Source organism: Pagrus major, chromosome 21 (assembly GCF_040436345.1).
Source record: "Pagrus major chromosome 21, Pma_NU_1.0".
NCBI classification, from domain to species: domain Eukaryota; kingdom Metazoa; phylum Chordata; class Actinopteri; order Spariformes; family Sparidae; genus Pagrus; species Pagrus major.
This window is the reverse complement of record NC_133235.1, coordinates 18,199,449-18,211,760: the sequence shown is the minus strand read 5'-3', so window position 1 is coordinate 18,211,760 and position 12,312 is coordinate 18,199,449. Positions and strand designations below refer to the sequence as shown.

The window sequence follows — 12,312 nt, the reverse complement described above, 5'->3', positions numbered from 1 at the left end:
TATTTTGGTGTTTAAATGACCTATATGTCCAAAAGGTTTTGGTGAGTTTCATTTTGTTTCTGTCAAGTTTGAGTCGTTTGTTTTAAGATGAGAACATCTCTGCTTCTGTAAATGGAGCCTGGTGGATTCAGCAAGAGCAACAAAGCTGCTTTTTTTTCTAGTTAAACAAAAATGACTTTACTCTTGAACAAAAAAAAGTCTGTCTTTGTTGGGATACTTTCTGAAATGCTTTCAGACACTTGGAATAACAATCAGGGGCGAAAACAAGCACTTTTAGTTGATGTACTTGGACGGTTGCCCTCAGGGTTTACGTTGCAGCCGGTGTTGCAGTGATCTACTGAGTACAGCCATGTTGAAATATACCAGACTTCCCCTTTAACTTTACAATTGAGAGGCATTTTCAGGAGATTATAAGGCCTTTAAAAAACACATTTTGTCAATCAGCTCCAGCTATGAGTGATGGGGTCCAACATGAACACATTATTTTCTTTAAGTTCAGTTGGAAAAACGGGTGTTTTCTCATATTTCTGTGCACCAATCAGATTTTAGCAACATTTGGCTCAAAACATAATAAAAGTTGTGGGATTATTTGCTTATGTTGCTAATCAAATCTGATCGAACCACAGCCACAGTCTTCATAAAACACATACAGCTTGTTTTTTGAGCATTAAACTTTTAAAATGCACTCAACTGCCAGTTCATTAGTCACAGCTGCCTTAAATTAAATCCCCCAAAATGACCATACAGTCCAATGAAGACGTGTCTAAAACTGTTTCAACAAAAACTGAACAATATTACCTTCATCAAGGTAGAATTTATTGAAGTACTGTCCAATCAGATGCATTAGCTTTAGCATTAGTGAGGCGTATCAAATAAACAAGAATCTGACTGTATAATACCTGAAGATGTTTTTCCCCAAAACTGTTACGCTGCTGACTTAAAACAACATTTTGATGTCATACTCTGAAACCTTTTTCATGTGAGTAACTTGTATTTGTGTCCTACTTATTACTTACATACAATGTGAGAGTCATAAATTTCAAGAGCTTCTAATATTGTCCACTGCCTGGCCACTAGATGGAGATCAGGGTATTTGAGACCTGAGAAAGGCTGGATAGAAGAAATTTAGTAAAGTATACAACAGGCTAGATAAAGACAAATGTCCTAACAGCCACAGAGCAGGTCACTGTGGTAGGAATTATTAGGAACTGTCCAATTTCACATTACATTTTTAATTGTGTTGCAGTTCGATTCAATATTAACAATTTGTATTTTTACAATTCTGTTTATTATTTTGATCATCTAATGCAATGTAATGTTGTCCGAATGTAATCTAGTACTTTTTCCAGTGCTCGTGTAAATTTCAGCTGTGAGCTCAGGGTAATTTTCTCCTTGAAATTATGGGATAGGAGTGCTCGTCTTTGTGAGCCCATAAAAAGGCATGACCACCTCATTACCTCAGCAATAAAAGAATACAGCCTCCGCTGCAGTGTAAGCAGTGTCAGTGTGCAGAGTCCAACGGCCCGACAGGCTCGTTTCGTGGGAGATGATTGTCAAAGTCTTTGGCTCCAAGTTCAGACCAGCAACTGGTGTTCAGAGACCATGCTCTCAGGGAAGACAGTCAAGCTCATCCTGTATGAGGTGCTGCAGTTTGCAGCCCTCATCATACCCATCTTTGTGATTATGGAGAGGTTTGCCAGAATCGTACATGATGTGCAAGGAGATAATCTGACGGCCTACTGGCTGGTGGTGGCGGTCTCTATCGCCTATGTGACCACTGCGACACTGCTGGTGTGGGCTCCTCTGAAATATCTGATCCTGAAGCGGCGGAGGTTCGTCTCAGAGATCACACAGTGGTGAGTACAGATGTTGGGAAGTCTTGTAGTCAATGTCAAACTATCTACGTGAACAAATGAGAGATGATATGGAGAAATGAACAAAGTCAGAATAATGAGAATACCTTTTAAGAGCAGATTTGCAGTTTGTTGCTACATAAATAAAATTGACAAGGAGGAAACACTTGAATAATAATGAACAACGCAGTATTTGGAGGAAAAACTGAAGCTCCTAATTAATTAAAAGAAGTAATATCAGTAAAATATACTTAAAGGGGCACTATGTAGTTTTGGAGAGAACATTCAAAGTCAGTATTGTGATATTTGCAATTTTAATGAGGTAATAATACAAACTCAGAAATATTCATTTTTTCCATAACTGAATGAACAAGCTGTTCTCAGAGGAAGATAAGGTCCCCAGAACACTGTTAGAAGCTAGAAAGGTGGCAGGGCCTGTTATGAAAACAGTATTAACTGTCCTTTAAGGTCAGTTTGTTTATTCAGTCATGAAAACAAAGATAGTTTGTTTATTTAGTTTGTTTAGGCATTGAAAATCAGTCAATGAAGATTTTTCTCTTTGGATTAAAATGTCTTCCCCCAAAACTACATAGTGCACCTTTAAAGCAAAGCATCATGTTTCATATGTGTTGTATGTGTAATGTTAAAGCAAGACGATGTTACGTAAGAAATAACAAAATCTTCTTACAAATGAAAAGTTGAATTCAAAGCAATAAAATGCAGTCTTGCTCAGTTTGATACACTTTGAGGTTTGACTGTCACACCTGTCTGGTGTGAGCAGAAGCTTATGGTAGCTAACAATAGCAAGCTAGACATCACTTTATAACCAGCAGTCGCTGATTTTATCACTCGTCTCTACTACAGCATTTGTCATTTTCGCATAATTGTAAATTATGGCCACAGTGGCCTTTGTTCAGCCAAAGTTACACATTCTCTCTTTAATCTAGACAGTAACTACTATCAAGGAAGCACAATGTGGAAGAGTTTCAGCTGATACAATAAACCAATCAATCAAAACAATCATATACACTTATTTTGGCTTTTATAGAGCATATTGCCAAAAAATTCAAATTCAAATTTTTTGATAAAATCAGTTAATTCAGATGTGTCAACATATTAAATACTTAAATGCAGCCTACGGCCGCTTAGTCTGCAGATAAACACACTGACAAAAATCAAACAGTAGACTGGTCAGTGAAAGTAGTTTGGCTCTATTCATCTGCTATTATTTGAAATCGTACATAATTGTGTCAAACTTATATTGTTCCAGAGCAAGAAAGCTACTAAATACTCATTAATGTACTCAGTCCAGTTAGATACCATTTGCAACTTACTCTTCTACACTTCAGATACATCTCACTTTTTTACTATGTCATCTATCTGACATTGTTAGTGGGGATGTATAATATATAGTATATAAAGGTAAGTACGGAAGCATATTATCAGTATCAGCATCACAATACAATGTGAAAAGTTTATTGTTTTAACATGTGTTTTTCACATTATATCAAAGAATTACATCACATCACCTCATGCAAACTGATCACCTTATAATAAGAATCTTCTCTTGTAATAAAAATATACTGTTTGTCTTGATAAAACTTGAATGTTTCACTGTTATAACATCGCAACATATTTTTTAAAACATAAAACGTTTGAGAAACAAAAAAACAATATCATTTAAAGATATATATGTAATAATGTAGTAATATAAAATGAAAATATCTTTCTACAAGAGATACAAGATGAAATGTTTTATATTATAACAATAAGAAAAGGAAAGGTTCTTGTTATAATATAATTTGTATTTTGTAATGACGTTAAAATAAATATATATATAAATATATATATATATATTCTTATAATGTGAAAATATCCTATCCCATAACATCAAACCGTTCATGTTATAACGTGATACTGATCCATTTTTCTGTTTCTGGAGTGGCAGCAATATGCTTCCATATACTATGTAGGATAGAAGTCATGGTGTGATACTTACATCTGTGGCAAATAGTATTTAGCTGAACTTAATTACAGTACTTGAGTAAATGAAGTAAAAATATTTAGTGACTTTGTTGCACTGGAACAATGTTCCAAAGTTTGACACAACAAAATACTGGGATCATTATTTATATGTGAACTAAAACATCTTAATTTGTTTTCCAGGAGACCAACAGCGCTGGCGTATATCCTCCTGTGTACTTTTCCGTGCTTTGCTATTTTAATAACCAGCTCCAAGGTAATGTCATCGAGACTGATCGCTCTCGTCACTGAGGAGCACCTGTTGACATTTCTTTCTGTCATGCTCCGACGGGGTCCTTGAAGAGGCATTTTTGTTGTAAACAGTCCATTTGAGGCACAAACTGGTTTCATGACCCCCTTGTGTGAGCGAATGGTGTTTAGATCACTATAATTATTCACTGAGTGATGGTTGACACGGCACATTGCACCACAGAGAGAGAAAACGATGGCCTGTCACCAGGTCTACTCAGTCTCTTGAGAGTTTGCTTCCTGAAGTAGCATCCAAATATATTCTCTGTGTGTACTGAGACGGACTTTGACACCATCACAAGTAAAAGGAATTTGTCCATCGTCACAAGACTGAACTCTCCATCCGGGGTATTCAGTAACCCACAGTGAACATAACACGTTGGCCATTAACCCAAACTTTAATACCATCCACAGCTCTTAGGAAAACTTGACTCTTTACGCATGTAACACTGTGTCCTTAACCGTTTGATTAATGGACAAGGAAGATCATAAATAAGAGAATCTGGCCACAAAGACCTGTCAGACATATTCATACGTTTAATATTTCTTAATCTCGTGTTAAAGGCATTCAGTACCATCTTAATGTCTGTAATGATGGGGTAATAAAATCAGATGGCTTCTTAAAACTTGGAATGCAGGAGTGCCTCTTTCTCAGCGCTGCCAAATGTTGTAATGAAGAGTTTCCATTTAGTTTCGTCCTGCTTCATCCTTCATGATTTCTCAGTGGCAGATCAGTTCTTTCTGCTATTGAATTCACATTTATTTTTAATGCTATTGGTTGTACTGCAGGTGCAGGTGGACAGAAATCCCGGGATCCACGACCATTTCGATGAGTTGCCCGTCTCATTGGTGCTTGTGTGCCTCATCTGTGTGGACATCACAGAGAGGATTCGGTCCTGCAGGCTCCTCGGATCATGTAAGTCTTGAAGGCGTGTGTATATCCTGCTTTTTTTAATGAACTGGCAGATGCTCTGACATGTATATAGTAAAATGACTGGTATTGTCATAGCTGACTCACTCTCACACTGTCATGACTCATAGAACAGAGTAGTAAAGTGTAGTTATGGTGCGTTCAGTTTACTTCGGAAGTCAGAGCTTGGGATAACACATTACCCAAGTTCAATTGCCAAGTTGGAAAACCAGCAAAAGTCAGGTAAGCCATTTTTTAGCCATATCTTTATACCAGTAATAACAACACTTTACATGTTATTATGCATGTACAAACAGCAAAGCCACTTTCCACACATATAAGTTGGACACTACTGTGTTTATGACTGATTTAATGGCACATAAATCTGATGGAAGTGCTAAAAAAACACTGTTGATCAGTGTAGCAGCCATCTTGGATATCTCAATTTATCAGTTTAAATTGAACACACCATGAGTTACACAGGTACTTTTCCAACTATGACAAGTCAAAATGTCTGCTGTCTAAAAGGTATCCATAAAAGTGCAACATGAAAGAATTGGCCACATGTCGAATTCATACTCAAAACAAATAGGGGGCAGCATATCACCAGAGTAACTGCGAACTGCTGCTAACTATAGCTGCTGTTAGCTAGTTTGATCAGTTCTGTGCAGGCAGTGATATGGACTGAGAGCTCAGTGCACAGGGGGAGGGTTGGTGTTAGCACTGCTAGCACAGGAGCTTTACACCTGGACGGGCCAGGGCTAGCTGGTTAGCATGCTAACTTCTGCATATAACGCCAAAACTGTAATTTCTTCACATTCTGTTGATAATTTTAGTTAATATTCCAACTTCTTACATATTGCACCTTTAAACAAATTGGGTTGAATCAAGATGTCATAAGTTAGTTAACCTACTGCAAACCTGGAGCATGGTGCTATTCCAGTGTAGATGTAGTGGCTGGTTTCTGGGATCTCCAGATAGAGTTTGGGGAACATCTGGTGTGGGGGGACACATAGCTCACTTTCCCCTGGGGCCCAAGAGCAGGCTAATCTGGTCCTGATAGCCAGGATATACTGCATACTGTATGTGCTTCTCTAATGCAACTTTACAGCACCATTTTAAAACAACCACTTCCAAAATCACCCCCAAAAGTCCCTAAAGCACATTTTCTTCAGCACACTGACACCACATCTATATATTTGATTTTCAGTTTATCCACCACTTTCAACTTTTACTGTTTTATGCGTATTTGTCGCAGGTAGCCACAGTACACCGATAAAAAGTTAAAAAAGAAAGTGCTGAACACTTAACCAAGACAATATTAAAAGTTTATGAGAAAGCCTTTTGTTGTTTTTACTAAAATCTCAAAATACAGAGCAAGAAACACATACTTGAGGTAAACGGCTACATTTAATAGCACTTCTTTGCAGTGCTTTGCAATTTGCTTTATATTCACCTATGGACACACAAACACACTCAGGCGCTGATAGCAATGAGCTACAGTCTGACCATCTGGAGCAATTTGGGGTTCAGTGTCACTGGGCCATGTGGACAGGAGGAGCTGGGGATCGCAGTGCTAACCCTGTGATCAGTGGACGCCCCGGAGTGGAAACGTTGATTAATTCAGGTGTTCTTTGGCTCTAAATGTTGAAGGGAAAGCACACGCATCATACAGCACATTAAACACTAGTTGAGTGAACAAAAGCAAAAGTGAAAGATTCAAAAATAGAGTCTGCTCTTAGGACTGGTGGCCAAAACGTAACACACTGGTAATTAATGTTCAAGTGAGCATTAAGATAAGATAAGGTAAGATCAGATAAGATAGTTATTGATCTCCGTATGCTGCTGAATACAGCTGATGTTGTGTGTACTCTTGTCATTTGCAGCAGACGGCCTGGATCCTGACCTTGACATGTCAGGCCCCGTCCTCACCCACCTGGAACCTGTGACCACAGTAAACGGCCAGCTGCACACTGATGAAGGCCAGAATGGTTTGACCCAGGGCCAACCAGAGGCCAGGAACGGCAGCACCCCAGGCAGATGGCGGGACCTCGCTGGCTCAAGAGCGCCCAGCACTGCCTACCTGTACTCCTCCTCTTCAAGGCCCCGGTCCTACTCTGGTCCTCTCCGCTTCCTGTGGAGGAGGGACGACAGGGCGGAGGCTTTTGTGGACAGCTTCATGTTCTGGCTCGACACCGTGGAGCTGGTGAGAGTGGCGGGAGAGCCGTTGGTCTTCTTCTCAGCCTGGGTGTTCCCGATCTACATCGTGGCCTTCATGTCTACTCTCCGTGTGGCCATCACTCCCAACAACCCTCTACTGTCTTCTGCTGGATTTGCTCTGCAGGACCTTCCCTTCTTTGTCATTCGAGTCGCTCTGATCGTCGTGTTTGGTTTTGTAACTCCTGTGTTGTACCCGTTGAAAAATGTACTGGTGAGCCTGACTTTTATCTACTTTACATTCCTGACCAGGCTGAGGATTTTCAAAAGGCAGGCCATGTTTTGAGGAGGAGTTGCACATTGTGTTGTTAATAAAATATCTGCTTTGATTGTGGATGGTTGAACAGTTGGTATATTTATGTGTGGGGAGCTACACCGGGGATACACGGTGTTCGTACTGATGAAGAAGCACAACGTGTTTTGAATTGTAATGGCTGCAAATGTATTGTAAAGCTATTCATCCAAATAAAGGTGTGAAAATGATTCTGCATTTAAAACATAAAAGCTTGTGTGGGTTGGAGTGTACAGTCAGCCAACTGTTCTCATTTTTATGTGGCATATTTGAATCCAAATGTATTTATTGATACTGATGATGACATTGTGTTTACCTGCTATGTTTTTCTTTTCTTTTTTTATATCCGTACAACATTTGTTAACAAACTACAGAGAGTGATGTTGAAATGTGATGATTTTAAACCATTTCCTGTCACCTTTCCTATGTTAAATAAATATACTTTGTTTAAATGCACAGCATGTGACTTCCTTTCTATTTCAATTTTGTGCAACTTTATACTTTATACATCTCAGAGGGAAATATTGTACTTTTATCACATTTGTCTGAAAGGCCAGATATAGCAGCAAACAGGAGGATCGTGCTCTCCTCACGTTCAGGAGCAGACAGGACCGCCTCTTTTTAAAGTTCTCTGTTCTGATTGGATTAAGTGGGCAGGGATGCCAGAGAATGTATTTTCTCTCTCACTGCATGAGCTGAGGGAGGAGAGACATGGGTTACTGACAAACCACTCTACAGTGATTACTGTAGGAATATAGAGCTGTTTCACACTTATTTTAATGAAAAATAATATGATTTACAGCAGCTTTGAGTAAATGATCTGCGTACTTCTTCCTCCTCTGTATATATTCTCAGTTTTTCTCTCATCAGTTCAGTTCAGTTGCAGTTTTCTATCACAGGACCAGCACATGACCAGATTTTCTTTGCAGCTTCTAATTCCTTGCTTTGTCCTTGGCTGCTGCAAATTAGCATCTCACCCTCGTCTTTCGCCTGTGCTGCAGGCACCATGGTGGTTTATGTGTTTTCATGGCCGTATAACTCTTTGTTTTGTAACCTTGGCGAATGAGTGTGTGTGTGTGTGTGTGTGTGTGAGTATCGATATAGAATGCCACAGTGACACCACAGAGAGACGCTGGTGTATAATCGGTAGTCCTCCACCCGCACAAGTCTGACAGAATTACACCCCGTGGAGCACTTGGTCTTTGTCCGTCTGATGGATGAGCCAGGGCTGCGCGACAAAGTGTTTAAGGGAATTGCCAAACCGGTGGCTCCTGTCTCTCAAAAAAAAAAAAGAGAAGGGAAAAATGAAGAATTTGAAAAAGTAGCCGTAAACATCCTGATGCATCTGTGGTGATAAATTTGGTGAATCCCAGACAAGAATTTATATCAGCTTGAAATGCTTTGCCACACTGAGAGGGAAGATTTGTTAAAGGCATTATTAATGATATACACGGTGACACTGGTGACAGGACACCAGACAAGCAGCTGTAATTCAGAAGGAGGGAGCAGAGCTGGCCTGCTTTCATTTACTGGTATGAAACCTAAAATTAACTTCTCTTAATTTCCCTATAGCCACGATCATCCTCCTCCTTAATGATTCATACTATAATCTTCAAGAAAGCATTGGTGCAGCTTCAGTTATTGTGGCCATTTTACAGTATGTCGTGTCGGCAGACTGCAGAGCACATTTTTCTTTTATTCCCGTGACACAGAATAAACGCTCCGAATGATCAAAGGAAAAAGCAACAGCCTGTATCTGCTCCTCTTTATCTGAGCCTGTAAGATCCACGTTCAACTTTCAAGACTCCTCTGAGGCAGAGGCTTTCATTTCTTTCCTCTTTTTTCAGTCATCAACTGAACTTTTCATGCATGCTTAGAGAAGCTTTGCATTAATTCATCCAGTTGTAACTTCATATTCAGCATGCTTAAATCTCCCTCTTTTTTTTTTTTGTACTTTCTCAAATGGATTCAAGTGCAGCAACCTGCCTTTTTCTGTGCTCATTGAACACACAGATGTCAGGACTGTAGCCAATATTTCAGAAGTCGTGTACAAAAGTTTTCATGGCATACCCGAGTGAGGACTTTCTGAGTTACCACCAGCCAAGCCCTGTAACATTTTAAGTGTATTTATGAACTATATCTTCTGCGGATTTTGTCTATGCACTCGTCTAGTTTGGTTCTTGGGATAGAAATTTCAGTCCTGGCCACCACTTTGATCAGAAGAAATTTGTACAAACATTCATGGTCAAAATAGAATGAATCCTAATGAATTTAGTGATCCCCCAACCGAGGCTGGCTTTTAATTAAATATCTCAAAAACTATTAGATGGTCTGACTTGACATTGTGTACACACCCATCGTCCCATCAGGATGAACTGTAATAACCTTCCTGTTGATCCCTTAATCCAAAGTGCCCAGAGGATGTAACATAATGGATAGAGGATCCCCTGACTGTTTAATCTAGCCTTGAGCCAAGTTTTCACTTATCCTGTGAAATTCGTCTTCATCTTTGAGATGGATTGGCACAAAACATTCTTTGTCCCCAGAGGATGAATCTCAGTGTCTTTTCCTAAATGATTCAAATGTCTCAACAAGTATTGGACAGATTGCCGTGAAATCTGGTACGGATACCCATTGTTCCGCCAGGATGACTTGTAATAATCTTGTGTCCACTTTGTAAGAAAAGTAGATTTTTGAGTCTCATTCCCAACTTGTCCCAAAGCATCAGTATTTGATGAGTTGGGAATAAGACACAAAAACCTACTTTTTCTTACATTACATTTCTTCGTTTTATAAGTAAGATTTGTTACATTATTCCAAATGTTTCCAACAAAGTTCAAACCCAGAGAAATCCACAAGTTTACTTCATGTTGCGGTTCGTTGAATTTGGTCGCCAATCGCTTTGACTTCCAGGAAAGAGTCAGAGAGTGAGGAAGGAAATGTGACATTACCTCGTCCATGAACATTTGTACCCGAGTCTGGTCAGATAGATTTCATCAGCAGTGGTAGTTGCGAGTTCGACTGTGCTGTTATTTGTGTTTTTTCACCCACAACAGCCAGACTACTTTACTGTTCATTAGCCATAAACTAGCGAGCAATGGCATGCACTGAGGTGTGTGTGTCTGTGTTTGAATTCAGGTCAACCTCTTACTCAACTCAGCACTTACTAGAGACTCTCTCTCTTCTTTTCTTCCACTCCTCTCTGTACAGTTAAATCTAAGAAGTAATGTTCCCCTCCACCTCCAGTCAGCAGTCAACTTTTTAGCATGTAAATACCGGACAATGGAGGTCACCTCCGCGGATCCCTGCTGCAGTCAGGTTGATAAATAGGAGTGAAGATAAATCTACTATTAAAAACAAACAAACAAAAACAAACTCTGAGCTCTCCTCCTGTTGGTTAATGGCTCCAGATCAGAGCAGACTCTGATGTGGCTCTGGGTGTTAATTCCTCCAGAAGGTCTGGCACAATACTCAGCAAGCGTTTTTTGTTTTGATGTAGAGACCTCTAGCCGCACAAATTACATATTGTGTCTTTAACTTGTCATCTAGCACCATCATCAGGTGAAAATTTTAGTTGTCAAATCTGAATGGGAACTCCTGAACAGGGGAGTGTTTACACCACTAGCACATCTGCTGGTTAGCATGCTAATGGTACTTACTAAATATGTCTCTGCAACAACATCGTAATATCAAAACTGTTATTTATTCACATTCTGTTCATAATTTTATTTGTTTTTTTTAACCTTTTCAACTAAAATTCTTACATATTGCCCCTTTAACATGATAGCATTGTCACTGTGAGCATGTGAGCATGTTGATTTAGCATTTTAGTCACTGCGTCACTGCGCATGGTGACAGCCTCGAAGAGTCGCTACAGTGGCTTCAACAACAAAGATTGAATTTAGTCTAAAACAAGACGACAGAGACTTTGTGTACTTTTAGAAGCAAGCTGATTTCTTTCAGAACAGGATGAAATATTCTCACTGCACTGACAGATTTTCTTCAGCCTTTCGACTAAACTATAGACAGAAATGACTCGAAAACACAGAGAGTTTTTGCAGCGTTAAGCAGTCGCAGAATTATCCCCAGTGCAGTTCTTAAGGTAGCATGAAAAACAAGAAAGAGCGCGACAGCAGAGAGGAGAAATGACAGGAAAGGAAGCAACAGTGGAGGGAGAGAGGGAGGAGACACTGTAGACAGAGATGAAGAGAACGAGATAGAAGGGGGGAAAAAGAGAGGACGGACAGAGAGAGGAGAGGAGAGATGGGGGGGTTGCTGTTAAGGATGGGTGGAGGCTTTGTAAATCGGAGAGGCTGGAGGCGCATTTGAATTCAGGCTGTGTGTCTCCTGCGCTAGCCGAATGTTACCTGCTCTAGCATGGCAACAGAGAGAGAGGGAGAGCGGTGAGCTTCAGCTGCAGCCTCCACACACACACACTCACACACACACACACACACTCACACACACACACATGTGCATACACTGTCACAACAGGAGAGCAAGGAGTGACTCAGGTAAGCAGGAACGCTCCTGATGAGAGAGGGAAGCAGCGTGGTGGAGTGAGAGGAGGAGGAGCTATAGAGCTGCTGGGATTTCTGAGGAGAGGAAGAAAAGAGGAATTGCACAGAACCTGAAAATCTCTGTATCTGGACTCCCAGGGTGGGCTTACAAGGGAGGGATAGACAGGGATACAGGCAAGACGGATGTGGAGTGAGTCGAGAGCTCTGATTGGATAAGTCCGACCAGACCAGAGAGCATTGAGGGGCACA

At 40.1% G+C, this 12,312-nt stretch overlaps 1 protein-coding gene across 1 annotated transcript; it reads left to right on the top strand.

Annotated features, from left to right (window-relative positions):
- Positions 1-1,596: 1,596 nt before the first annotated feature.
- On the top strand, positions 1,597-7,537 carry tmem236 (transmembrane protein 236). The gene is made up of 4 exons (XM_073490481.1): positions 1,597-1,856; positions 4,020-4,092; positions 4,914-5,040; positions 6,921-7,537. Exons 1-4 carry the CDS (start codon positions 1,603-1,605, stop codon positions 7,535-7,537), a joined length of 1,071 nt encoding a protein of 356 aa, XP_073346582.1. The 5' UTR covers positions 1,597-1,602.
- The last annotated feature ends 4,775 nt before the right edge of the window (positions 7,538-12,312 follow it).